Below are 25,270 nucleotides of genomic sequence, written 5' to 3'. Positions count from 1 at the left end.
TTTACTCTGTACAGCACCATGTACATTGATGGTGCTATATATATAAATAATAATAATAATAATAATAATAATAATAATAATAATAATAATAATAATAATAATGTACAACATAGACTTAGAATCAGAGAGGAGTTTCATATCCTAGCTGACAACGCTCTGAAATCCTACACATTACATATAGTCTGACATGCACAAATATTCCACACACAACACTACATGCAGCCACAGAACCCTCAACATCGCAGGTGATCAACTTGTGTGAACACATCACTAGGCATTAATATCCCCAGCTGACCAAACCTCAATCCTTTTCCACAGAGAGATTATGATCCTAAAGATAACTCAGCAGAGCAGCCTCCAAGCAGGTTGTGTGCCCTACTGAGATGTAGTCCATTTCTAAAACTGATGTGTAAATAAAGTTCAAAACAGAAAGGGGTCTTAAAAGCATTTAAACATCCCAATGTCTCCTCTGGAATCCAACTGTGTTAACTGGATGTCAACCTGGGCTCACAGTACCTGCTTTAGAATCCAGCTGTGCTAATGATGAATGAATACGCTGGAACAACATTCAACAAAGTAAGTATAAGCCTCTCTCTGGCTATGGCTAGACCAGACCTATATCCCGGGATTGATCCGGGATCATCCCTGTGCATCCAAATGACACACAGGGGATCCTGGGAGCAGGCAGGGACGACCCCTCCATTTGCCTGGGATAATCCTTCGGTCTAGCTAAGGCCTCAGTCAGTTCCTCATTTACACACTCTGGCCCTGTTCAGAAGACACCTTAAACCATGGTGCGTAAACCCAAAAAGCCTTAACCATGGCAGTTTAAGGTGTCTTCTGATCAGGGCCACTATTCTGCATAAATACTACAGCTTGGATCCAGATTTATAATAGACCCATTGAAATCAAAGCGACTTAAGTTAGTCATGACTAAACTCACTGATTTCAATGCCCTGCTCTAAACCAGAATGGGGAACTTATCGCGTATGTGTGCATGCATGAACATGCACCATGTTTATCTATTTTGCGTGAGTGTCTACCTATATAAAATCAGTCAGGGTGAAGGCCACATACACCTATGTGCCTAGACATATAACTGCGATGTCATTTATTGTCTTACAGTGGAACTGCACCTTTCTGTATATATTTAGTACATTTATATCCCACATTTCTTCCACCATGGAACTCAAGGTGGACTTCCATGGTGTTCTCCTAGCCAAGTATAACCACATCCAGATCTGCTTAGCTTCAGCAAAATGACCGAACTGCGCACCCTCTGACCATACATGGTTGTGATATTTTTGTTTTAGCCTGCTGTTGTAAGCCGAAAGAAAAATATGCTTTCCATCCATCTTCGCCAACCTGGTGCATTGTAGTTCAATATGATGAACTACAACTGCCATCATCCCCCAGTTAGCGTGGTACACACGCATCCAGCACATTAGGTACCTACCACTGTGTGTGCCAGTGCATGCACGCGGGCGAGTAAGCAAATAAGCACCCAGCAAAACAGAAAGAGGCTCAAAATTATTCAGTTACATGCATGAAATATACCAGCACTGTGCATGAATGTTATCTTTTTTTTTTAAAAAAAGAAATGTTTATACACAGCCTTTTTGTTTGAAGAAAACAACCAGAGTGGCTGACAACAAATAAAGGAAGCAAACACTTTAAAAGATTCATAAGAAACACACGTCTGCAAATACACACAACTCTCTCTCTCTCCACACACACACATTAAATGCAATACACATACACAAACCTCCTCCCAAACATTGTAATTATACGTAATTATACATTCCTATTTATTTCTGCTTTGATTTCCTCTCACTGTAGTCTTCCTTGTGTCACATACTATTTATTTATTTGTTACATTTCTAACTTTTTAACTTTTGTAAACTGCCCAGAGAGCTTCGGCTATGGGGTGGTATATAAACATAATTAAATAAATAAATAAATAAATAAATAATTTGTCCAACAATTAATGTTCTCTGGGCGGATCTGTTGTTCACTTCCTGTCACACACACCCTGTTTACTCTTGCTTCCACTCGCTTTGCCCTCCCTGCTGTCTCCTTTGTGCCTATTTTTAGAATGTAAGCACCTCAGGACAGGGACCCGTCCTCTCGTCCTTTGTAAAAGCATCATGCACACGGATAGGACACATCAATAATTCGTTATATTTTTTAAATTACATTTACACCCTACCCATCCTCTCCAAGGAGGTCAAGGATGCATACATGAGCCCCTCCCTCCCGATTTACTCTCACAACTACCCTGTGAGGGAGGTCAAACTGAGAGATGGAGACGGGCCCAGTGAGCTTCATGTTCAATCAATGGTTTGAATCTGAGTCTCCCCAGTCCCCAACCTGGTACATTTCAGATGTATCACATCACACCTCCCAACATTCTCAGCTAGCATGGCCATGCTATTGGGGTGGTGGTGACAGGGGAGTTGCAGTCCAACACATCGGGTCAGCGGAGGAGGCTCTAACCACTACACCAGCCTTCTCCAACCTGGTGCTGCCCAGATGTTTCGGGCTACAACTCCAAAGGATGTCTGTCGATTGGCCGTATTACCTCGAAGTCCAAACACATCTGGAGGACACCAGATTGGGGGAGGCTGTGACGACTCCACACAACAATGCTTTTATGAGGACCGTCCAGAATTCCACAAAAATGTGCAAGCTTTTGAGTTTTACAGAACACTTCATCAAGCCAGATGGTACAAAAAGCAGAGGATGGGGAAGAAACAGAAACACATGTTCGCCAGCACAGGTGCACTGAATCTGATGCCGAAGGTAGCACGGAGCCACTGATGGCCTTGTGTTAGTCCACAATCTGCTCCCCATCCCCACACAGCGTCCTGCCAGACAGGGGTCCGCCTGACGGGACACCAAGCTGGTGGAGCCTGTGACTACAATATCTGTATCTGTGCCAGGACCCCTTGCGGCCCTCCAGTTCTGGGCTCCACAATTCAAGAAGGACGCAGACAAGCTGGAGCATGTTCAGAGGAGGGCAGCCAGGATGATCAGGGGTCTGGAAACAAAGCCTTATGAAGAGAGACTGAAAGAACTGGGCCTGTTTAGCCTGGAGAAGAGAAGATTGAGGGGAGACATGATAGCACTCTTCAAATACTTAAAAGGTTGTCACACAGAGGAGGGCCAGGATCTCTTCTCGATCCTCCCAGAGTGCAGGACACGGAATAACGAGCTCAAGTTAAAGGAAGCCAGATTCCGGCTGGACATCAGGAAAAACGTCCTGACTGTTAGAGCAGTACGACAGTGGAACCAGTGACCTAGGGAGGTCGTGGGCTCTCCCACACTAGAGGCCTTCAAGAGGCAGCTGGACAACCACCTGTCAGGGATGCTTTAGGGTGGATTCCTGCATTGAGCAGGGGGTGGGACTGGATGGCCTTGTAGGCCCCTTCCGGCTCTGCTATTCTATGATTCTCCAGATGTGTTGGGCCACAGTCCAGGGGTACGGTCCCTGCTTTGAATGCAGAAGGTCCCAAGGTTTGATCCCCGGCAGCATCTCCAGGTAGGGCTGGGAAGGAACCCTGCCTGAAAGACCGGAGTGCCACGGCTGCCGGTCTGTGTCCACAGCACTGGGCTAGGCGGACCAGTGGTCTGGCTCAGTAGAAGTTGGGTTCCTGTGTTCCTGTGTTGGCCTCCAACACCCATCATGCCCAGCCCGTACAGCCAATGGCAAGCAATGGCAGAGCCCAGGCACACCTGGTGGCACCAGGTTGGGCTAGAGTCCAGCCATGATGTCCACCTTGCTCAATCCCTGCGTCGGCCTGCAATGCCCATCAGCCCCAGGCAGCATGGCCGATGGTAAGGAATGATGGGGGTTGGAGTCCAAGCCCAGTGGGTGACTGCCAGGTTGGGGATCACTGGCTCCAACTGCCTTCCCCAATCCCATGCCCAGCAGGTGCCCAGGTTTATACCCCCAACCCCATCATTCCCGGACGACGACGATAAGGAACGATGGGACTTGGGACTCCAAGGGCGCTGGGGACGGGGGGGGGGGCGGGGAGGCTCCCGCCGTGCCCCAGCCACCTGGCCCTCTCCCCTGCCCTGGCCTGCCACTGCCACCCGTGTGGCCAGTGGCGGGGGAGGATGGGGGTTGGAGTCCAAGCCCAGCGGGTGACTGCCAGGTTGGGGATCACTGGCTCCAACCGCCTTCCCCAATCCCATGCCCAGCGGGTGCCCAGCAGGCGCCTTGGCTAATACCCCCCACCCCATCATCCCCAGACGACGACGATAAGGAACGATGGGACTTGGGGCTCCAAGGGCGCTGGGGACGCGGGGGGTGGGAGGCTCCTGCCGTGCCCCAGCCACCGTGCCTTCCCCCCTTGCGCTGTCCTGCCACCGCCACCCGTGTGTCCAGCGGCGGGGGAGGATGGGGGTTGGAGTCCCCGAGGTGGGCGGGCGAGGGGAGCGCGCGGGGCCCCCGCAGGCCCGGCTCCGCCCGCTGCCAGAGGCGAGGGACTCACTTGAGGTGCTCGAGGGAGTGGATGTTGCGCGCGGCCTTGCCGTGGCCCCCGCCGCCGCCCCAGCTGCGAGAGCGGCCGAACATCCTGAGGCGGACCAGGGCGCCTCGGCCCGGCCCGTCCGTCCGACGCCCGCCCGCTCGCTCGCTCGCTCACTCGGCTACGGTCCCCGCGCCGCCGCCGCCGCCTCGTCCTCCGCCGCCGCCGCCATGGCTCCCTCAGGCGCAGAAAGAGCCGGGACCCGCCGCGCACCGACAGACCCTCGCACGCATGCGCACACGGCCAGACCGCGGGGCACCCTGGGAAACGCAGTCCCCACGGAAGGGCAGCTTCCGAGACGCGAGCCCGGAGACGACGACAAGTCCCGGCGTGCCTTTCGCGGGAGGAGGCCGGAAGGGGAGGAAGCGGAGCGCCTGAGGGAGTTTGTCGCCAGGGAGAAGGGGGAGGAGCCTAAAGCAGGGGGCGGGGCAGGAATGCCCACCTTCATCATCATCATCATCACCACCATGACCTTCATCATCATCAATTTTCAAAATACCTTTATTAGGCCAACCAAAAGATCACAATGGGCAGCAGCCCACGTCAGTCCTTACCTAGAGTAGACCCAGTGCAATGAATGGGGCTTAGGTTAGTTCATCACTCACTTGTTTTATTTATTTAGGATATTTAGGGATATTTTATTTATTTAGGATATTTAGGATACTTGTGAACCGCCCAGAGAGCTCCGGCTATTGGGCGGTATAGAAATGTAATAAATAAATAAATAAATAAATAAATATTTATATACCACTCCCCATTGAAAATTTTTGGAGCGGTGTACAAGATAAAATGAAAATAAAAACAGAATAAAACAGTTAAAACAAGAATTTAACAGAGCAAAAACTTAAGGCCCATTCCTTTCACTGGGTCTACTCTAGGTAAAGACTAACACTAGATCATACCCCTCTTCTCCCAAAATGTGCAAGCTTTTGAGATCTCCAGGTCTCTTCATCAGGCAAGATGTCACAAAAAGCAGGTTGGGGGAGGGATGTGACCTCACCATTAAGTCACCTTCCCCCGCCTCTATTCCCCCCACCCTTTGTGACATCTTGCCTGATGAAGAGATCTGGAGGTCTTGAAAGCAGGCACATGTTGGTGATCTTGGTGAGAGATTCAGGGCAGATCAAAGCGAGTTGTAATCGAGAGACAAAGGAATTTGTTAACAGCTGCAAGACTAATGATATCTAGGAACTGGAATGTTCAAGGGGATTATCATATAGAAGATTGGTATAAGGAAATATGGGATATTGCTATTAATGATAAATTAACATGTAACATGAAAGTTAGAAGAGGAATGATAAAAACGAATGATTTTGAAGGAATATGGAAACAGTTTTTATTATTATTTATTATTATTTATTTATATAGCACCATCAATGTACTAGAATTTGTACTATTAAATGGGAGAGGGAAAACACCTCCAGAGGAAGTAATGAGATTTTGGAAATATGAATAAGATCCCGTGGTTGTGGGGAGCACACTTATGTTAATTATGATTATGTTAAATGGAATTAAGTTAGAACATGTGTTTATTAAATTGTTTACTTTATACTATTGTGTATTATGGGGCACTGTTTTATATTGTATTGTTGTATTGCGTGGATGTTTTAAAAAATAAAAATTATTAAAACCAACAAACAAAGCGAGTACTTCCTCACACAGAGCACAGTTAAATGATGGAACTCACTGCCACAAGGTGTGGCGACGGCCGGCCACCCATTTGGATGGCTTTAGAAGGGGGTTGGACACGTTCCTGGACGAGAAGTCTACCCATGGCTGCTAGCCCTGATGGCTCCATGCTGCCTCCAGTGTCAGAGACAATATGCCTGTGTACACCAGTTGCTGGGGAACATGGGTGCTGTTGCACTGGTCTCCTGCTTGTGGGTTTCCCATAGGCAGCTAGTTGGTCGCAGTGTGAAGAGAATGCTGGACTAGCTGGCCTTCTGAAAAAGGCGGCGACCCTGGGAAAGGATTCCTCCTCTCGGGTCTGAAAGGATTTTTTGTACAGTGTTTTGTTCTTGTTGTTATTGGCTCCAATAAGAGCTGGTTGACTCTAAACTTTCTTCCTTCTTTATTTAATGTAGCAGATTTCCATCCTTCTTTATCCCATGGCCTTAAAGCTCCTAACACAGCCCTTTATCACCCCCACCCCGATGCAAATATTTCTGCCCCCAAAAGGGCTCACAATTTCCAAGCAATTAAATGATTAGGGGGCAAAAAGAAGCTAAGTGAAATCAAAAGCACACGTTATAGAGGGGATTTTAAAAAAGAAAGAAAAAAGCAGAAAACAGAAGGAAAGGGCGTTCAGTTGCCTCTTCTTTTTTGTCTTGCTCCTCCGCCTTTAAAAAACAGCCCCAGCCCCTGCTCGCCTGCCATGCCAAATATATATATATATATAATCTCCAAATCGGAGATGGGGAGAGAAAGGCTGAGTTCGGACGACACGCTAATCAACGGTTGTTTTCCGCTTTCTTCTTCTTCTTCTTCTTCTTCTTCTTCTTCTTCTTCTTCTTCTTCTTCTTCTTCTTCTTCTTCTTCTTCTTACCCCCATTGATTAGCGTGTGTCGTCCGAACTCAGCCAAAGTTTCGCTGCCTGGTTTCCTGCAGGGTGGGCTGCAGTTCATGGCACAGGAGCACGGCCTCTTCAAAGAAAGGAAAAAGTTGGCCACCTCTGAAGCTGCTTACTCAAGCCCCAGTGCAATGGCACGGACGCCGAGGTCAGCCTGCGCAGGGGGAGGGGGGGAACCTACCCCACAGGGCCGGCTGCTGCCCCCACCCCGGCCCCCGGTGCTGTCAGTCTCCCTGCCCCGCAGCCAATCCGCGCGGCGAAGAGGCGGGCCTTTGGGTGTGCGAGGAACAGCTGCTCCGGGGGGAAGTGATGCGATTGCGGAGCGTGGCTGCAGCAAAGGGGCGGAGAGGGGGGCGGGGGGGGGGCTGTCGGGGGGGCCGTTGCTGAGCGGGCGCGAGCAGCCGCCACCGCCGCCTCTTGCCCTGCCCGGGGAGGGAGGGAGGGAGGAAGGAGGCTTTTGTCTGCCTGAGGGCTGGGCAGGCAGGCAGGGGGCAGAGCCCGGCGAGCGCCCCCCCCCCCCGACCCCGGGGCTGCGGCAGCGGTTCCGCAGCCGGATCCGCACAGAACCCCCGGGGTGTGAACAGAGCTCCATCCCTCCCGGGGTCGGCGAGCACTTGGGACCGGGCTTGAACCGAACCGAGGTCGTCGCCTGCCCCCTCCCCGGGGTTTGGAGAGCATTGGGGGGCGCGCGGGGGGGGGAAGGGGGGCGGCGCACGCGGCGTCTGGCTTGACACCAACTGCCGGCGCCGGGGCCCCTCGCTGCCGGTCCCCAGTCGCCAGCCTCCGCGGTTGCCCGGACTGGCGGCAGCCGCGGCGTGCCCAGCCCCGCTGGGGGCGCCCGCCCGCCGCTGCATGCCCGCCGCCGCCTGCGCGCAGCTGGAGTCGTGGGCCCCCCATGCGCCGCCGCCGCTGCTGCCCTCTATGTTCTACGTGGGCTTGTTCTTCGTCAACCTGCTGATCCTGTACTACGCCTTCCTGCTGGAGTACATCGCCCTCAACGTGGGCATCGTCTTCCTGCCCGAGGACATGGACCAGGCGCTGGTGGACCTCGGCGTGCTCTCGGACCCGGCCTTGGGCCTCTACGACCTGGACAGCGAGGTGGAGGCGCTGGACGGCTACTGGGAATAGCAGCCCGGCCCGCAGGAGCCCCACGGCCAGCTGCTCCAGATGTTGCCGGGCCGAATCTTGGACAGCGGGCTTTGGCCTGTAGACTCAGATGGGGGCAGCAAGCGACCGACCGGCCCGGGGCAGGGGCAGGGTCCGGGCGTCGCTGGGTGCCAGGGACTCCAGACCCCCCCTGGCGCCCTCCCGGCCCCAGAGGTGCGTCTTGTGCTGCCTCCGGGCGCCGGAGAGGAGGGGGGCATCCCGCTACACGCGTTGGGGGCGTCGTGCTAAAGACGGGAGCCTCGGCTCCTCCGAAGGAGGCAGGTGATGGCAGCCGTCGCCGAGGCATGGACAGATGGCGAGCGGAAGTGAGTGGCGGTTTCTGGCTTGATCTACTTAAGAAAGAATATATATATATATATATATATATATATATATATATATATATATATATATGGTGGTGGTGATGGTGGTTCATTGGGTGGCTGGTAAAAGAGTTATTTGCACTGCCCCCCCCCCCTTTTCATGACTGAATCTTGGTTTGTGGCAGGAAGGAGCCTGTGGTCCTCCGTGCAGTTTCTCCGTCCTTCCTGAACACCAGAGAAGAAGGCCGAAGGAGGCTGCCTGAGCCCGTCGGCCCACCCCCCTGCCATGTCCACCAGCGCCCCACGGCCACCAAACGCACATTCAGGCAACGTTTAGGGACCCCCATTCCCCCCCTTGCCCTTTTCTGATCTATCACTTTGCCCAGGTATCTCACCTTGCGGCCGCCAGAACCACACCTGGGGGTGGCAAGTTGCGTGAATTAATTCTGCATTGTGTGCAGGAGCCCTTCCTTTTGCCCATCCTGAATCCACTGCCCTTCTGGCTCATTGGATAACCCTGAATTCTAATATTATGAGAGAGAGATTGAGAGAGAGTATAACAGGAGGGGAGGGGGACTCAGCACATTGTTTAGAGATGCCAATGACTGGTGGGTGATCCAAGAGGTTTCCCTGCAAGACTCCTTGGAAGAGGGTCAGCTGGGCTCCCTGGATCAGCCCCCCCCACAATCTGGGCCCCTCCATTGGTGTTGAACTACACCTCCCATCACCCCCTGATTGGGCAATAGGACGCTGAGTTCTCTCTCGGGTCCAGCGGAGCTGCTCTTCTGTTCCCAGACAAGGTTTTCGGCAGGGATGGGGGAGTGTTTAATCACATGCATCCCAAGGTAGTTCAGGCCCGTTACAGGTTCAGCGCTTCACGTGCAGTTGGTGTGAAGGAGGCCTGAGTGGCATGAAAAGCTTCCACTGTTCTTCACCCTCTTCCAACTTCCCACAGCCACGGTCACCCCCGCAACGCGAGCAGACTCGGTTTCTTCTGAAAGCAGGAAGGGCGTATCCTGACTGCCTTGAGGCCCAGTATTGGGCAAAAGGCAGGATACGAATAAATATAATAATAATAATAATAATAATAATAATAATGGCAGCTCACTTGCCAACCTAACCCAGATGCTTTGCCCATGGCTGAACTGTGCAGCACCGGGCCGGAGGTGCATTTGGGCTTGCTGTTGCACGCCCTCCCCGCCCCACCCCGGTGAGTTCCTCCAGTTCCTATGGACAAGTGTCCTGGAGTGCCTCGCTTAATCCTGAGGAGCGAAGTGCTTTTCCAGCCTCTTGAGCAGAAAAATACGGTAACTCTGACTTTGCAGAAATACTCTAAATGGAAAGCCAAAAAAGAAGGAAGGAAGGGTAAAAGGGGCAGCGTGTGGCTCTTGCTGTAATGCAAAGTATACAAAAAGTGCAAGGCATGGGTTTGGCGTTCGTCTTGGCTGCGCGAAGGAATCCATAAATAACATACATTATCAGCACGGGCAGGACACGCCCGCTTTCAAAACAGAAAAACCTATTGATCGCTCTGCATCAAGGAGAACTTGGTAGAACTTTTGTCTGTTAGCAGTTGGGACCCAGCCGGAGGACAGAGAGCTCCAAAAGGAAACGGAGCCCGACAGGAACGAAGTGAGTTCCTCAGCAGGGCAGCAACGAGCTCCTTTTCCACCGTGGACGGAACGGTCATCCAGGGGGACCTTCCACGTGTAGTTCTTCAGTTGTGAAGCACACAGCTAACATTTGTCCTCTGTCACCGCATTTTATGCTTCACAACGGCTTTTATATTGCTAATACATTAAAGCAGCGACAACGTCAATCTGTTCCTATTATTATTATTATTATTATTTATTTATTTATGTACATTATGTACATCAATGTACATGGTGCTGTCCTGGTTCTAGGTTTTGGAGCGCTCCTGGGCAAAACGCCTTCATAGAATCATAGAATAGTAGAGTTGGAAGGGGCCTGTAAGGCCATGGAGTCCAACCCCCTGCTCAGTGCAGGAATCCACCCTACAGGTGGAATCCACATCCGTCAGGGAGGCTCCCTTTTCACCGCCAGGGTCTCCTCGCCCTTGGTCTCCTCACCACTCACCTGTGGCATCCTCCTCCTCCCCCCCCCCCATTGTGAGAGGCAGGTGAAGCAGGAGGTTGTCATGGTGAAAAGGATGGACTGCAACTCCCATTGGCCATGCTGCCTGGGAGTGATGGGAGTTGTAGTTCAACACATCGGGCTCCGTTACCGTTTTGGAGCGCTCTGTCCTCCGGTTGGGTCCCAACTGCTAACAGACAAAAGTTCTACCAAGTCGTGGGGAACATTTCTTATGTTCAGCCTGGTTTGCCCCCCCCCCCCCGCAACCAAAAGGCCCGACTCAGCCCTAAAGTGCAACCTGTCCATTTTCTCAATTAGGACTACCCCAATCTACGGGATCCTCATTTATTGTGCATTTTTCTTCCCCTCTTTTTAAATCCAGATTTGCACATTTTTGTGGCACGCCTGAAGCAGCAGCGGGCCTTCCCAGGGCAGGAGCGCCACGAGACGAGAGAGCACGGCCTCGAATGTGTATCGCTGTGGGAGGCACGCTTTCGGAGCAACGTGGGCTCCACAAGACAGCCGGACCGAGGATGTGACCTGTCCTTGTCCAGTGTCGACACTTTCAGGGTTTTCGCCGTGATACTGCAGGAATTTATTATGCACAGCGTCAGGATTTGCTTAGAGGTTCTGGAAGGGCTTCCACTCACGCAAAACACCGACAGGTTGTTTATGCCGAATAAAGCTATTATTCACTCACATTTTGCAAACCTCCAGGGACACGAGTGAAGAGTCGGTTCCAATGTTTTGGAAGAGTCTGTGCTGGTCTAGGTGCACAGGAATCCCGAGCGATTAGCAGTTTGGGGGGGGGGCGAGGGCTGCAAAAAAACCGATTGCAAAATCCCAAGGGTTCCTTGCCACATTGCAGAAAATGCTGGCACTTTGCGGTTGGCTTGAACAACAACTTCAGCATTTGCCCTGGCAGCCATTGCCATGCTGCATGGGGAGCTAGGGTTGCATTATGCAGCCCAGTCTCGTGGAAATGCCTTGGGGCGCAGTCCTCTTGCACCAGTACCGGCCCACACTGCATGCGAGGGGTTGGTTTTTTACATTCTCTCCCATGTCAAAAGGTTTGCCGGCACCTGGAAAGTTTATATGTCTTTAAAGAAGCCATTGCCCTGACATGCTAGATTTCTATCTGCGGGGGGCGTCTGATGTGGGAACCTGTTTGAAACCAGCAATTCTCTCGCATGCATCTTGAGGTGTTACTGGCATTTGGGAACTCTAGTGCATGCTCTTTCCAAACATGTGGACCCTATTCTCATCGTAACCACCCCACCCCCAGGTGACAATCTGCACTTGCTGTTTATAAGCTAGAAATCAGGTTGCACTTTCTGAATTCTTTTCCTGATCCCATTAAGCTTCAGAAAGTCATCTCTTAACCCTCGAAATGTAGCCTTTTAAAGAAGAATTAAAAAAAAGAAAAAAAGAATTGCAGGGAATAATTGTATCAGCCACACAGTGTTATGAAGGAGAATTGATTTTGTAAGTATTTTTGTAATTTTGGAAAAGGAGGGGGTCTTGTTGATAACCACAAGTTATTTTGGAAAGTGTTCAAATGCAGTTGTTAACACTAAAGAAAAAATATATATGTAAAAAGCAATATACTGATAATAACCATCCTCTTTCAAATACACGAGTACGCAGGTCAGTTGACTGGGAGTGTTGTACGTTCTTTTGTCTACAACCGGGGATTAATGTTGGGGTGACATTTTTGGCAATGGGGGTGAAACTTGAATGGTCCTCCTGGTGTTCTTTGCGTGGCTGCTAGCCATGATGGCTACCTCCAAGGTCAGAGGCAATATACCCCCCCCCCGCACCAGTTTTTAGGGGAAACCAGCAAGCAGGTCCGAGTGCTCTTCTGTCTGGCTTGTGGGGGCAGCTGGTGGGCTGCTGTGTGAACAGGCTGTTGGACTAGAGAGGCTTTCAGTCTGATCCAACAAGGCTCTTCTTACCATACCTATGAGTTGCAGGTCATCAAGATAGATTCCATTATTGCTTCCAGGAATACCAATCTAGTTGGAATGGGTTGCACTTTTCCTAAAACGTTGCAATCCAGAAATATTTAGCGTCAGATGTGAAAAGCAAAAAAACGAATTTTGTTGGTCCTTGCAAAATGAGTGCAGACGGACTTAGAGCTTTTCTAGATGAAGCTTTTAACCTACTGCTTTATTGTGGCTGCTGCTTCCGGATTCTTTGTGGGATTAAGATCGGATCCTCTACACACATGGCTTCCCCTTCTCTGCCTTTCTACTTGTTCTGCTACATAACCTCTAGGTGGCGCTGCGGTCCAGCGGAATTGCACAACTACACTAGTGTTTCATTCTGCCATTCTCCCAAATCCTGGACTTTCCCTGATCAACCCCCACCTCCCCATGGAAATGCTTGGAAAGCACAGGTGTACATTGATGGTGCTATATGTACATTGATGGTGCTATATAAATAAATAATAATAATAATAAGGTGCGGCCCTGAAGGATGGTTTCAGTGTTTAAAGCACCCATAAACTGCTGTGAGCGAGCAATCATGAGCACACAATAAGTGCCCCACGTAGAAGAGCTCTTGAAAATCATGAAAAGTGAGAAAGCCAGAATAAGAGCATTAGAAGAGCACTGAGGATCAATTGGGTCCAGCATTCTGGTTCCCACAATGGCCAAGCAGATGCCCCAATAGCCATGAGAGACCTTCGTGAATTTGTCTAATCTCCTTTTAAAGCCATCAAAGGTTTTCTGCCACCTCCATCTCCTCTAGCAGTGAATTCCTTAAGCGAAGGTTGTGTTGTGTGCATTTAATTGGAAGCTGCTGTTTTACCTGGCTTGAATTCGTAAGCCGTGATGTTCCTCTCTGCAGCCATTGAACAGAACACTTTTAAAGAGATTATCTAAAACAGCCTTCCTCAACCTGGGGCGCTCCAGATGTGTTGGACTGCATCTCCCAGAATGCCCCAGCCAGCTGGCTGGGGCATTCTGGGAGTTGTAGTCCAACACATCTGGAGCGCCCCAGGTTGAGGAAGGCTGATCTAAAAGGTTTAATATACATTTCTTGAAGATTATACAAACTGTACACTGGGCTTGACTCTTATGGGCAGGGTGGGGATCTACAGTAAAACAACAACACCCAACCCTGATATATACAAAACAAACAACAATAACAACAACAAAAACCACGTACCAGTTGAGGCTGGTGACTCCGATGTCAGTGGGGCACTGAATTTGCTCCGGGTTTCAGTCAGAACTCTAAAGGAGCTCCCCTAGGTGCAGCAACACCTTTGATAGTTCCTTTAGAGTTCTGACTGGGACCCGGAGCGGATTCACTGCCCTACGGACATTGGAGCCATCAGCGCTGCTGCACTGTACCCTTCCAGAGTTTGCTAATCGTCATAAGACTGTGTTGGATGAGTTGGGCTGCAGTTCAACATTGGATGGTGTTTTGCACAGCTCATTCATCCTCCAAACCGTGAAGCTGTACTATGGATCCAGTTCAGAAGGGCTGAATGGATGCCTGCTGTCAACTGTTGTAGATTTCCTTCTTCGTTCACGAAGCACCAAAGCGACGCGGGCCAGTTCTTGATTCACAGCTCAGGGAAACCTTTCAAATCACAAACACACACGCAGCTTTATGGCTTTGCTCTCATGCCTCTTCTCTGAGGTTCTAAGCAGCACAAAATGAAGGTGTTTTTCTTGCTGACGCCATTAGGAAGGCGCACAAGGACCCCTAGTCCCACGTCCTGCTTACCACGGGGACTGGCCAGATGGCCGTGAGGGAAAAACACAAGCAGGGCATACAGGCATTAGCCAAAAGGAGGAAGGGGCTATGCAGAGGACAGGCTGGCTGGATCAGACCGAGGTCAACCTAGTCTAGCATCCTGTCTCCTAGCCCACCAATAGGGCCGGCCCGAGTCCTTTTGCAGCTGAGGGGAAAGTCAAGATGGCGCCACTGTGGAGGCTGGAGCTGTCAAAGGTGCTGAACTCTATCTCCAAAATAGCCCCACTGAAATCAGAGGCCCCAGCCTCCACTGCTACGTGCACAAACCAACTGGAATCCAGTACTGGTGATGGAGCTGTCTCGTCCACCACCTTTTTAATTGAACAAAAGTGTTCTTAATTCATTTAAAAGGACTACCAAAACCACAGTGGGCCAAATCAAAGAATTTACACACAGGGATGTCTAAATAAATAAAAACTTAAAATAGATCTGCGTAATATACTCTAGCTGCAGAATCCGTGTGTGTCTCTGGTTGTAGTATTTGAGATGGTTAGCGCAAAATTCCAGTTCCACTAGCCTATATTTTGAGCTGTTGTTCTTGGGAGGAAGGCAGACATTTCACAATGAATTGTCAGGAATATTCCATGAGGAAGTACATTTATGGGGGACAATTTATCTCACTGTTGGAACTAACAGCAGCACATAAAAAGCCAAAGCAGATCTTTGATCAGAGAGGTTTACACATACCCAAATCCCAACCTTATATTGTTCATTGGGGCTGCCGGATCTAGAGCAACCTTATTCGCGAGTCCAACTGCTGCAGGTGATCCAGGGAATAGTGGGGAATGGTGGGGTTCCACAATCTGGGAGAAGAGGGAAGCAGAGTAGAAGAGTCCGTTTTGTTAAGAGTCAGTTATCCTGAGACGAATGCTTAATTTCCTTCAAGATTGGGTTTATTTTCAGGCTCAAGGGTAGGATGAAAGGGGCAAAGAAGAGCACTGGGTGACGAGGGGCGGGTTTATTCAGAGGAGTGATGCTGAAATGATGGCAGCCCGCCTGCCCACCCACCCACCCATCCCCTGGCCATGCTTTCCTTCAAAGGCTACTGAAATGGCACACCACCGGGACTCCCATGTCATTCAGATGACCCATGAATCAGGCCTAAACGGCATGGCTTGGGAGGGGTGCTTGATTGGGGACATTCACCAATATCCAACCCTTCCAAGGAGAAGGGGAAATGCAGAGTAGATCCAGGGAGGAGACCATGGCTGAGTGGTAGAGCACCTTCTTTGCATGCAGAAGGTCATGGTCAAAGGGATCAGGTGTCATGGGAACATCCCGTCTCTGAGAGCTGAGGCCAACCGAAGCAGACCAGCCTTCTCCAAACGGAAGTCCTCAAGGTGTGTTTGATTACAGCTTCCTTTACCCCCAAGCCAGGACATCCATGTTGGTGGGGATGGGATGGGAGTTGTATTCCAACACATCTAGAAGGCTTCGTGATGGCGAAGAATGGAGTAGACAAGATGGCGTCAGATGGAGGAACGGTCATGTGTTCCTACGATTCATGTAAGAGAATCATCATCCGAAAAGGACCATTCCCAAAGTCTGGTAAGCCCCCCCCCCCAATCCTCAGCCATGTGGGGAAAATAATGCAAATGGCAGAAGAGACCCAAGTAGAAGAGGAAGGAGATCCAGGCCAGATGAACAAGCCCGCCAGCATCTTGGGTCGCTTGTACTGATGGAGAATTTAAGACAGACCAGGGAGAGCGGGGAGCAGGGAGCTGGATCTCTTTCAGCCCAAGGGACGATGAATGGCATTTTGGGGAAGCTTCGGGGGGGGGGGCAGCATTCCAGTGGTGGGAGGGGCCAAAGGCAAAAGGGGGCGGGGCCAGAATATCAGTCTATTTGAGCTGAAAGCGCTTCGTGCCAGGAGCGAAGACCCAGGGGAGGCATTTCAAGCTCTTAGGGAGGAGGTGCACAGGAGCCAGGTGACGACCAGGCGACTGTCAGTTATGGAAAAAGGGACGGGGCCAATTGGGAACCCCAGCGGGCTGGATCTGGCCTCCAGGAAGGCCAGATTTGGCCTCCGGGGTAGAGGTTCTGCACCCGTGAGGTAGATGGGCGGACGTTTGCCTACACAGGCTCATTCCCTCCTGACCCTCCACATGAATTGCCTGGGAGGCTGTCCCAGGGAGGAACGTGCAGAGCTCCTGTTTCCAGCCCCAACCCAGAGCATTTCAAACACAGAGAGATGAACGCTGAGCATCTCTGAGCGGCCCACGGGCAAACACGCGTGTGTGGACCCGGGCAAGCGGAAGACTTACGCCACACTCTGAATGTGGGGGCATTTCCTCAAGCTGTCTGTCAGATGCTGGGCTCCCGCGGCCGTTATCTTGTTGCAATGTATGCTGGAAAGAAATGAGAGGCCCGTCCCGTTAGTTGACGTTACCTCAAGGGAATTCTAATTCACGGGTAAGATTAATTGCGGGTGGGTGAGTGTTGGGGGACGACACAGGAAACAGGTGTAGAAGATTTTGCTTAGCGTGGAGAAAGTGTTTCACTCCCTGATCCCATCAGGCTAGAATTTGGGATTGTCCAATGAAACAGATGGGGTTCGGGGCAGACAAAAGAAATGCGCTTCTCCCTACAACAAATCATTAACTTGTGGAACTCGCTGCTGCAAGATAAGAGATGGTGAAAGAGGATTAGACAACTCCGTGGAGCAGCAGCAGGAAGAGGAGGAGGAGGTCATCATAGAACCTCTAAGTTCAGAGGCTGTTTGCCTCTGGCTGGCCACTGAAGGATGTAGCTGGACTAGACGGTCATTCAGACAGATCCTGCAGGTCTCTTATACTGCTTGGTAATTTTAGGGACGAATGCCGCAAGCTGCTGTTCCCCTCTGAGCCAGAAGAGGGCACTGAAGGACAAGAACGCGACACGTCGTCCTGGACAGCAGGTGCCTACGCGAATTTTGTTTCGGTTTGCAAATCATGCGAACGTGTCCCCCGTTCATAACCTTGAATGCAAGCAGGGGCAGTCCCCCCACCCAGAAATGTTCACAACCTCCCAAATTTGAGATGGCATTCGAAAAACGCGTAAATTTCGCATTGCCGCTGTTTTTATCTGGTTGAGCTTTTATATTGTATTTTATATTATGGTTTTACACTGTTGTTTTATACTTTGAATGTTTTTAATTTTTGTGAACCGCCCAGAGAACTCCGGCTATTGGGCGGTATAGAAATGTAGTAAATAAATAAATAACTACCATTTTGTCACGGAAAAAGTCTCCCTTGCATCACAGGAGCTAAACCAATTGCGCCTCATTGCTGTGCTTGGTTAAAGTTCCTGTTTCACGCTCCCCACTAACGGAGACTTCTGGGCCCCAAATCTTTGCTGCAGGATATTCCATACTTACTCCAACACCCTCAAAGAGGTCACCTGGGGGAGAATTTTGGCAAAACTTTCTGCTCCGGCATCCCCAATGTTGTTATTGTACAAGCTGCAGAAAACAAAAGCAAGTTTGAGCTTTGGGCGGCGGATCCATTCAGAGGAAACCAGTCACAACGTTAACGACGACCTTGCAAGACACTGCTGTGTGTTTATTCCTAACCTATTGGAAGGATGGCAGTAAGCCTAAATATACCAGTTGCTGGGGAACATGGGTGGGAGGGTGTTCTTGCACTCATGTCCTGCTTGTGGGTTGACAGCTGGTTGGCCACTGTGTGAACAGAGTCCTGGACTAGATGGACCCTTGGTCTGATCCAGCCTAAGGGCTCTTCTTAGGTTCTTATGCTTTAGCCCAGACTTCCTCAACACAGTGCTTTCCACCTGTGTTGGACTACAACTCCCATCAACTCCCAGCCAGCATGGCCCAATCCCTGCTTTATCCCTTGTGCAATAACTAATATCAACTCCATCTGGGCTCAGCCCTGGAATATGAGAAATACTCACCTAAGAGTCTTCAAGGAAGGTAAAGCTGGCAGTGCCCTGGCTAATTCCGCTGCACCCAGGTTGGTTATCTTGTTCCGTGACAAGCTAGAAGCAAAGTCATCAGTAAGGTTGAGAGTCTGTGTTCTGGGCCGGTGGTCAAGAACATTAATTACTGGGTGGATTATAAATGTACCAACCAACTAACTAAGCAACCAACCAATTAGCCAACTAGGGAACCAACCAACCTTAAGCTAACTCAATAAATAAATTAAATGGTGCCACACTTCCTTCTCGACCAATCGAGACAAACAAAAATCTAGACTAGGTGGCGTCATGCAGGAGGAAGTTGCTCCTTCCCACAATGCTTTGGGGAAACCAGCCCTTCACCCTTGGAGAGCTGTGGCAGATGTATCTTCTGCACCGCTGTGGCTAAGCACTTTCCCTCTCTCTTTCGGCCGCCAGGAGATAACTTACTTTAACGTTTCCAGGGAGGCCAACCGAGGAAGGACTTTGCTGAGGCTCAGAACTCCTTCATCTCCGATTTCGTTTTCGTTTGGAGAATCCAAGCTGCCAAAGAACGTGCAACATTGGTGTGAGATGGTGAGGCAAGAGAGGCTCACGAGGACAGAAGGACCGCAAAGCGTTCCTTAATACTCCGTGGCAAAGTTACAGGGAATGCTTTCGCTCTTAGGGAAATTACAACGTTCTCCCCAGCAGCTGGCTTCCACGGCCCACCAGTTCCCTCCCAGAAGCTCCTACGCCGGGCATGGAATCAACGCAGTCCATCCTCTGGCTGTTTACTTCCCAGCAGCATCCCAACGCATCCATCTCCCTTTGGCCCTTCTGCCCGCCCACCCCATGCCACTCACTCTAGATGCTGAAGAGCTGGAAACGCGTCCAGAATTTCAACCAACGCGCGGAAGCCCTTCAAGCCGCAAACGGGCCCCAATCTGAAAAGCAAAAGGGAAGGAAGGTGGGTGACTCCTTCTCCAAGAGGGCTCGAATTACAGCAAGAGCCACTGGGGCCCCCACGTTTTGCAGTCCCTGAGGAACCAGGCTAAGGAGCTGGTTCGCACGACAGGAGATTCCCTCTTGACCGCCATCAGGAATACGCAAGTCCCAACCGGGGGTTGCCGCGCCTTGTCGTGTCGTGCCTACCCAGCTGACGGGGGTTATCTGAGGGTTAAACAACCCATGCATAACCCACGGTCTGTTTGTGTGAGGGTTGTTAACCATCAAATGACACCTGCTGGCCAGGTTCGCATGGCGAGCCACGGCAACCATTAGACATACTCGTGCCAAGGTGGGGTTTCGTGTTCTGCGGACTGGCCCGATGGCTTCCAAGCCAAGGCACAGCACTCATTGACCGGGTTCGCGCAAACGCTAGCCCACACTCAGTGGTTGAGCCTACTCCGAGGTGAAGTCCTTCCACCTGTGAAGCCTCCACTTTTAGCTCAGAGCTGATGAGACCCTGATCTCCTTTGCCCATTTAAAAAAATAACCCATTCAAAACCACAGCAGCCCTCTCTTACTCACGAGAATTCAAGTTGTCGGAGATCTGCGACGGCCGGAATGAGGTGGATGTTGCAGCCAGACGGATCCGCCTGGCTAAACAGAAAATAAGTGGCCAGGTGGGGTGGGGGTGGGGGTGGGGGAGAAGGGGAACCATCAGGGCCTGATGCTTTTGAAGGAGAGCAAGAGGGTGGAGAGCGAAAGTCCCTCCATTCAGGCTTAAACCTGACTAGGCGTCTTTTAGTTTTATATCAGTCTGTCGGCCTGAGCTGGGCTTTGCAGCGGCCCCAGCTCCTGCCAGGGCAGCCCTGCCTCCCCAGTTCTGAACTGAGGCTTCTCCCTAACCCTGATGGCCGTCAAGACTTCCCTCCAGCCACTAGAAGTCAGCTGGCAGCTGTCCTGGTGGCCCACTCAGTATATCTGGTCCAGCCGGGCTCTCCAGAGGCCTTGGTTCCTGCCCGGGGAACTGTGCCCTCCTCCCAACCCTCACCGGAGGCTTCTCCCTGGCCCTCATCCACCACTGGGACCAGCCGCTTCAATCATCAGGAAAGCCGCCCTGGTAGCTCCCTCAGTCTGCCTGGATTTGTCCTGCCGAAACGCCGACTTACCCTTGGCTCATGTTTTCCTGCAAGCGCACGAGAGCAGAGAGGTCCTCCACGTCCTTGATCGTCTTGGCTTTGAACGGCGCAACGATAAACTTCTCAATGGCTGACTGCAGCAGCTCTCCTGCCTCGGTTTCCCACAAGTGCTTCCAGAGCCGGACAGCGTCGCTGAGAGACGCCCTGAAAAAGGGGAAGGCGGAGGCTGGGCCATCAACGGGCTGCCCTGCGCCACCCCTGCGCTTTAGGCTCCTGGCAGATGGAGGCCTCCGCTTCAGGGACACCCTCCAGGCTTGCATTCCATCAGCTGACCCCACGGAGGCCAATCCCTGGCCACCAGGCCCTATAAAGCCCCACCCTCTGGCCTTGCTCCTCAGTCTGAGCAGCTCATCTCTGGGCTGAGGCCACGGCTCTTTTCGCTGCCTTGGACCCCCCTCTGATCTTTGCTCCATGGGGTTGAACCTCTCTCAGCCCGAGGGGCAAATTCCATTTCAGAGAAACTCCTGCGGGGGGCGGGGGGGGGGAAACATGCCAGGGGTGGGCGTGGCCAAATACCAGCCTATCGTAGCGTAAAGCTCTTCTAGCCATGGAGGAAAGGGGTTGAGATAGAGGAAGGGGGCCTGGTTGGCTAGATAGCTCTAGGGCAGCCTTCCTCAACCTGGGGCGCTCCAGATGTGTTGGACTACAACTCCCAGAGTTGTACACTCCCAGAATGTACAACTCTACATTCTGGGAGATGTAGTCCAACACATCTGGAGCGCCCCAGGTTGAGGAAGGCTGCTCTAGGGGGTGGGGCTAGAAGAAGCGGGGATAGATTTGCCCCCAGTCCTGAGGTTCTGCTCAGTGCCCAAGAACTCCGCCACCGCCCGGGGTCCCCTGCTCCCCAGCTTCTGCCTTGGATCTCGGATCCTGCCTCGTTTGGCCCACTTGGGCGGACCACTCCCCCGCTCCCCCGCCTGGTCTTTGCCCAGCAGCTAAGTCAGCCCGACAGACCTGAACGTGGCCACGTTCCTCAAGCCGACCAGCCGTCCGAGTCCTTCTGAGTCGACGGAGCTCCCTCTCAGGTCTAAGGTGAACGCCTTTGTGGACCTCCTTAAGGCAGAGTGCAGGACGCAGACGTCAGAGGGGGTGAGCGGGAAGCCCAAGAAAGACAGGCCGGGCTTGAGCTCCAGTGCCAAATGCTGCAAAAGGTACGGGTTTTCCATTTCGTGGATGCAGTGAAGAAGCTCCAGCAACTTGTCCGGGCCCAAAGCTCCGACGGCCAGTTTCCGGACGTATCTCGAGAGGCTTTTCTGCTTCTTGCTAATCATCTTCTCCGTGTCCAGCTCCGCTTCCTCGCCAAAGAGGAGAGAACCGCTGAGGTCATCATCTAAGAACAGCAAGCCGGACAAGAAGCGAGGGACCAAGTCCCAGGAAGAGAGGAACTTCTTGGACCTGGAGAGCAAGCGGAGGTGTTTGGTGAGTCCTTTGTTCTTGATCTCTTTGGCCAGGACCAAATGCAGCGCGACCAAGAAGTTCTGGGCGACGAAGCTGGAGAACGCGTACCCGCACCCCGCCGTCCCGCCGCTTGCGTTTCGGGGGAAGGCGGAAGGCAGCACCAGGCCGTATTCGAGGGCAAAGTCCTTCACTTCCGCGGAAGGGAAATGATCGCTCGTGAACGCGTTCCGGTGACTTTGCGTGAGGCTCCAGGCTACCCGGGCTAAGGCGGCCATATTCCGGTGCAAGGGTGCAGCTTCTTTCTTGGTTGAACACGCCAGTTTTCGGAGCAGGAACTTCACAAAGAGGCCGGTGAGGGTGGGAGGCAAATCCTTGGCTCCCGTTTCAAATATTGACTCGCAGACGAACCGACACAGGTCGGGATTGCAACAATGGCTGAGCAGATAGGGAGAGCCCCGGACCACGTTCACCACCTCGTCGCCCCCGGGGGAGCCTTCAAAATATCGAGCGAGGTACAATTCCGCTTGCTGAGTGGAAAACCCCGTTACCTCCAGGACCGTGTCCACCTGGGGCAAATACTGGTGCAGCTTGTCCTTGGGCCGTGCGGTGAGTAACACCGTGCAGCCGCTGAGGACTTTCTTCTGGAAGAGACCGGTCAAGACGGCTCCCAGGCCCGAAGGCTCCCCGCGGAGCGGGCTGTCCGAACAAGGCAGGAAGCCGTCTCGATCCATCAGCTCTTCGAAGCCGTCGAAAGCCAGGAGGACCCTTTCCGGGTTCCGCAGTATGGACCTGTAGACTTGGTCACCCCCCTCTCCAGGTCCATCAGAGAGCTCAAACAGCAGGTGCCTGAGGCTGTAGAGACGATGGTCGCGGAGGAGGCCCAAGCTCCGGCAATCAAATCGGAAGACAAAGTCATAACCGGGCCACTTGCCCTCGGACCAGTCCAGGCAGATCTTTCGGACCAGGAGGCTCTTCCCCATGCCAGCTTTTCCCAAGACCACGAGGACTTTGCTTCCCAGCTCGCTCCTCCCTGGCACCTGGAGCAGCTCGCTCCTTGCCACGCCGGCCCTCCACTTGTCCTCGAGGCCACAGAGCCTCAGGTTGGCATTTCTCCCGCTCTTACCCTCCGCGGGACACTGCGTCAGCTCGCCGTCAATGTACAGGCGCTGCAAGGGCAGCTCTCGCTCCATGGGCACCACGTGGCACGTGCCCCGGAAGTGGCTTCTCAGCCTCCTGCAGAAGGTGTCCACGGGCTCTGGAAGGAAGGGAAGACATTGGGCGGTTGACGTAGCCGGCCATGAAGCGAGGAAAGAACTCTCCAGAAACCGGGACTGGGCTGGAGAAGCACTTGTGTCCACGGATGGCACCCTGCCCTTCATCCAAGGAGCTCAGTCGGGCATCCTTGGTTCTTCTCCCCTCCTGATTTTAAACTTTCAGCAGCCGTCTGACGTGGTTTAGGGTTAGAGAGAGAGAGAGAGAGAGAGAGGAGGAGGAGGAGGAGAGAGAGGTGGGGAGGGAGAGAGGGAAAGGAGAGACTTGCCCAAGATCATCCTTGGCACACACACACACACACACACACACACACTGACACACTGGCCCTGCAATGGTTCCGGCAGCATGTCTAAGACTGCCGCCCTACACGTCCTTGCTAGGGAGTCTGCCCAACTGATCTCAGGGGTGTTGATGGATATAGGATCAGCCTGGTTGGATCTACAGCGCTGTCTGTTCACGTTAACCTCGCCTCTTCCCTCTCTCTGCTGTCTCTCCTGCTCTCAAGCTTTAGATTGCAAGTTCCTTGTGGCTGTGTTCATTTTCTTATGGTACAACAACGACAACAACACCCCACTCAACCTAGCACTACAAAACAAAGATCCAACACGACCCCTCTCACTCACAGAGAAAACAGAAAAATGGGCACCGCAAGCACTCCATGGGAAACACTGCAATGTAATACAGAACCCACAAATAAACAAAGAACAATCGTACGAATGGCTCAGGGAGGGTGAGCTATTTCCAGAAACAGAAGGATTCCTAATAGCTACACAGAATTCAAGTTATAGCAACCAAGAACTGCCCAAAATACATCAGAAAAGATAACAATGTAACAACAGACCTATGCAGGAAATGCCATCAGTTCCAAGAAACAATAGACCATGTAACAGGAGGATGTAAGATTCTGGAAGGAATGGACTATAAGGACAGACACAATACAGCTATAAAAATAATTCACCAACAACTGCCGATCAAATTCAACCTTATCAAACAACCTACACCATACTATACATACTCACCTGAAGCAATCTTGGAAAATGCAGAACATAAAATACACTGGGACAGAACAATTCATACCAACAAAACAATACCCTGCAACTGACCAGACATAACGTTCATAGACAAAAAAGGAAAACACACATACCTCATCGACATAACAATACCGAATGACAAAAATGTTGTTGAAAAGGAAGAGGAAAAGAGAGAAAAATATACACCACTGGCCATGGAAGTCAAAGCACTATGGCAACAGAGAAAGGTCACAATGATTCCATTACTCACATCAGTCACCGGCATCCCATCAAAAAGCTATACAGAAAACCTTCAGAAACCAGGCCTCCCAAAATACATCCACACCAACATCTATAAAGCAGTCATACTTAAAACATGCTCAATTGTCAGGAAATTCCTGAATCTGTAAAAGACTTGGCAAAGCGCGTCATGTCTGTCTAGAAAAACTGTCATGAGTAAGGAAGAGATATAATAATAATAATAATAATAATAATAATAATAATAATAATAATAACGACAACAACAACAACACTTTTTCTTTTATTTTAGAACCTAAGAAGAGCCCTGATGCTGGGTCAAACCACAGGCCCATCTAGTCCAGCACTCTGTTCACACAGTGACCAAGCAGCTGCCCACGGGGAAACCACAAGCAGGACACGAGTGCAACATCCATGTTCCCCAGCGACTGGTGCACACAGGCTTACTGCCTCTGATCCCAGAGGTAGCACATAGCCATCAGGGCAAGTAGCCGTTGACAGCTTTCTTCCCAATGTATCTGACCAATCCCCTAGTAAGCCAGTCACAAAACCAGCGCAGGAAGAAAACCTCTCCGGGCAGCACAGCCTTGAAACTCATCAAAGCATCCAAGACGCCGTGTGAGTCCTTCTGCATTGCTTTCCAGGATAATCCGACAGCTAAAGCCTTCGCTGGGAAAACGGAATTTAAAAACAGCGACACTCACCTGGCCTTTTGCGAACTGGGTTGGAACCAGGTTCTTTCTCAGTTGCCCCTTCGCCTACGAAGAAACAAGCAGGGCGTTCAAAGACAGCAACACTATAATCCTCCCCCTTAAAAGTCAGGGAGGGGGACATGTCAGGATTGCGCTGGCTTGAGTACAGGGAGGGGCCGTACCAGAGT

The 25,270-nt window shown here is 51.5% G+C and overlaps 3 protein-coding genes across 5 annotated transcripts in view; 1 reads left to right on the top strand and 2 right to left on the bottom strand.

The window, feature by feature from the left end:
• CLEC16A (C-type lectin domain containing 16A) overlaps nucleotides 1-4,607 on the bottom strand; it is an 88,753-nt gene extending 84,146 nt beyond the window's left edge. For 2 of the 3 annotated variants that reach the window (XR_010026236.1, XM_063143076.1), the window contains exon 1: nucleotides 4,500-4,607. Coding sequence is in view for 2 of the 3 variants with exons in the window: in XM_063143076.1 (XP_062999146.1) it covers nucleotides 4,500-4,582 (83 nt within the window). In the remaining variant the exon portion in view is untranslated. The remainder of the gene's footprint in view (nucleotides 1-4,499) is intronic. The other variant, XM_063143074.1, reaches the window with a different exon arrangement.
• Nucleotides 4,608-7,956: 3,349 nt separating this feature from the next.
• DEXI (Dexi homolog) lies at nucleotides 7,957-12,313 on the top strand. The gene is made up of 2 exons (XM_063143384.1): nucleotides 7,957-8,576; nucleotides 11,050-12,313. The coding sequence occupies exon 1, from the start codon at nucleotides 7,957-7,959 to the stop codon at nucleotides 8,230-8,232; it is 276 nt and encodes a 91-aa protein (XP_062999454.1). The 3' UTR covers nucleotides 8,233-8,576; nucleotides 11,050-12,313.
• Nucleotides 12,314-13,738: 1,425 nt separating this feature from the next.
• The window catches only part of CIITA (class II major histocompatibility complex transactivator), a 28,771-nt gene continuing 17,239 nt past the window's right edge, over nucleotides 13,739-25,270 (bottom strand). The window contains exons 10-20 of the mRNA XM_063143498.1: nucleotides 25,095-25,148; nucleotides 21,407-23,186; nucleotides 20,423-20,596; nucleotides 19,839-19,910; nucleotides 19,172-19,252; nucleotides 18,777-18,869; nucleotides 18,324-18,407; nucleotides 17,788-17,871; nucleotides 16,697-16,780; nucleotides 15,120-15,235; nucleotides 13,739-14,255 (exon numbers count right to left, since the gene is read on the bottom strand). Of these exons, the coding sequence (XP_062999568.1) occupies nucleotides 15,160-15,235; nucleotides 16,697-16,780; nucleotides 17,788-17,871; nucleotides 18,324-18,407; nucleotides 18,777-18,869; nucleotides 19,172-19,252; nucleotides 19,839-19,910; nucleotides 20,423-20,596; nucleotides 21,407-23,186; nucleotides 25,095-25,148 (2,582 nt within the window). The 3' untranslated portion in view covers nucleotides 13,739-14,255; nucleotides 15,120-15,159. The remainder of the gene's footprint in view (nucleotides 14,256-15,119; nucleotides 15,236-16,696; nucleotides 16,781-17,787; nucleotides 17,872-18,323; nucleotides 18,408-18,776; nucleotides 18,870-19,171; nucleotides 19,253-19,838; nucleotides 19,911-20,422; nucleotides 20,597-21,406; nucleotides 23,187-25,094; nucleotides 25,149-25,270) is intronic.

The sequence above is a fragment of the Elgaria multicarinata genome, chromosome 17, assembly GCF_023053635.1.
Source record: "Elgaria multicarinata webbii isolate HBS135686 ecotype San Diego chromosome 17, rElgMul1.1.pri, whole genome shotgun sequence".
Classification (NCBI taxonomy): domain Eukaryota; kingdom Metazoa; phylum Chordata; class Lepidosauria; order Squamata; family Anguidae; genus Elgaria; species Elgaria multicarinata.
Note: the sequence above shows the minus strand (reverse complement) of the source record. Positions and strands in the feature narration are given on the sequence as shown.

What these genes read in the sequence shown, in the direction of transcription:
- DEXI (XM_063143384.1), top strand. Translation starts at nt 7,957, where the DNA reads ATGCCCGCCGCCGCCTGCGCGCAGCTGGAGTCGTGGGCCCCCCATGCG.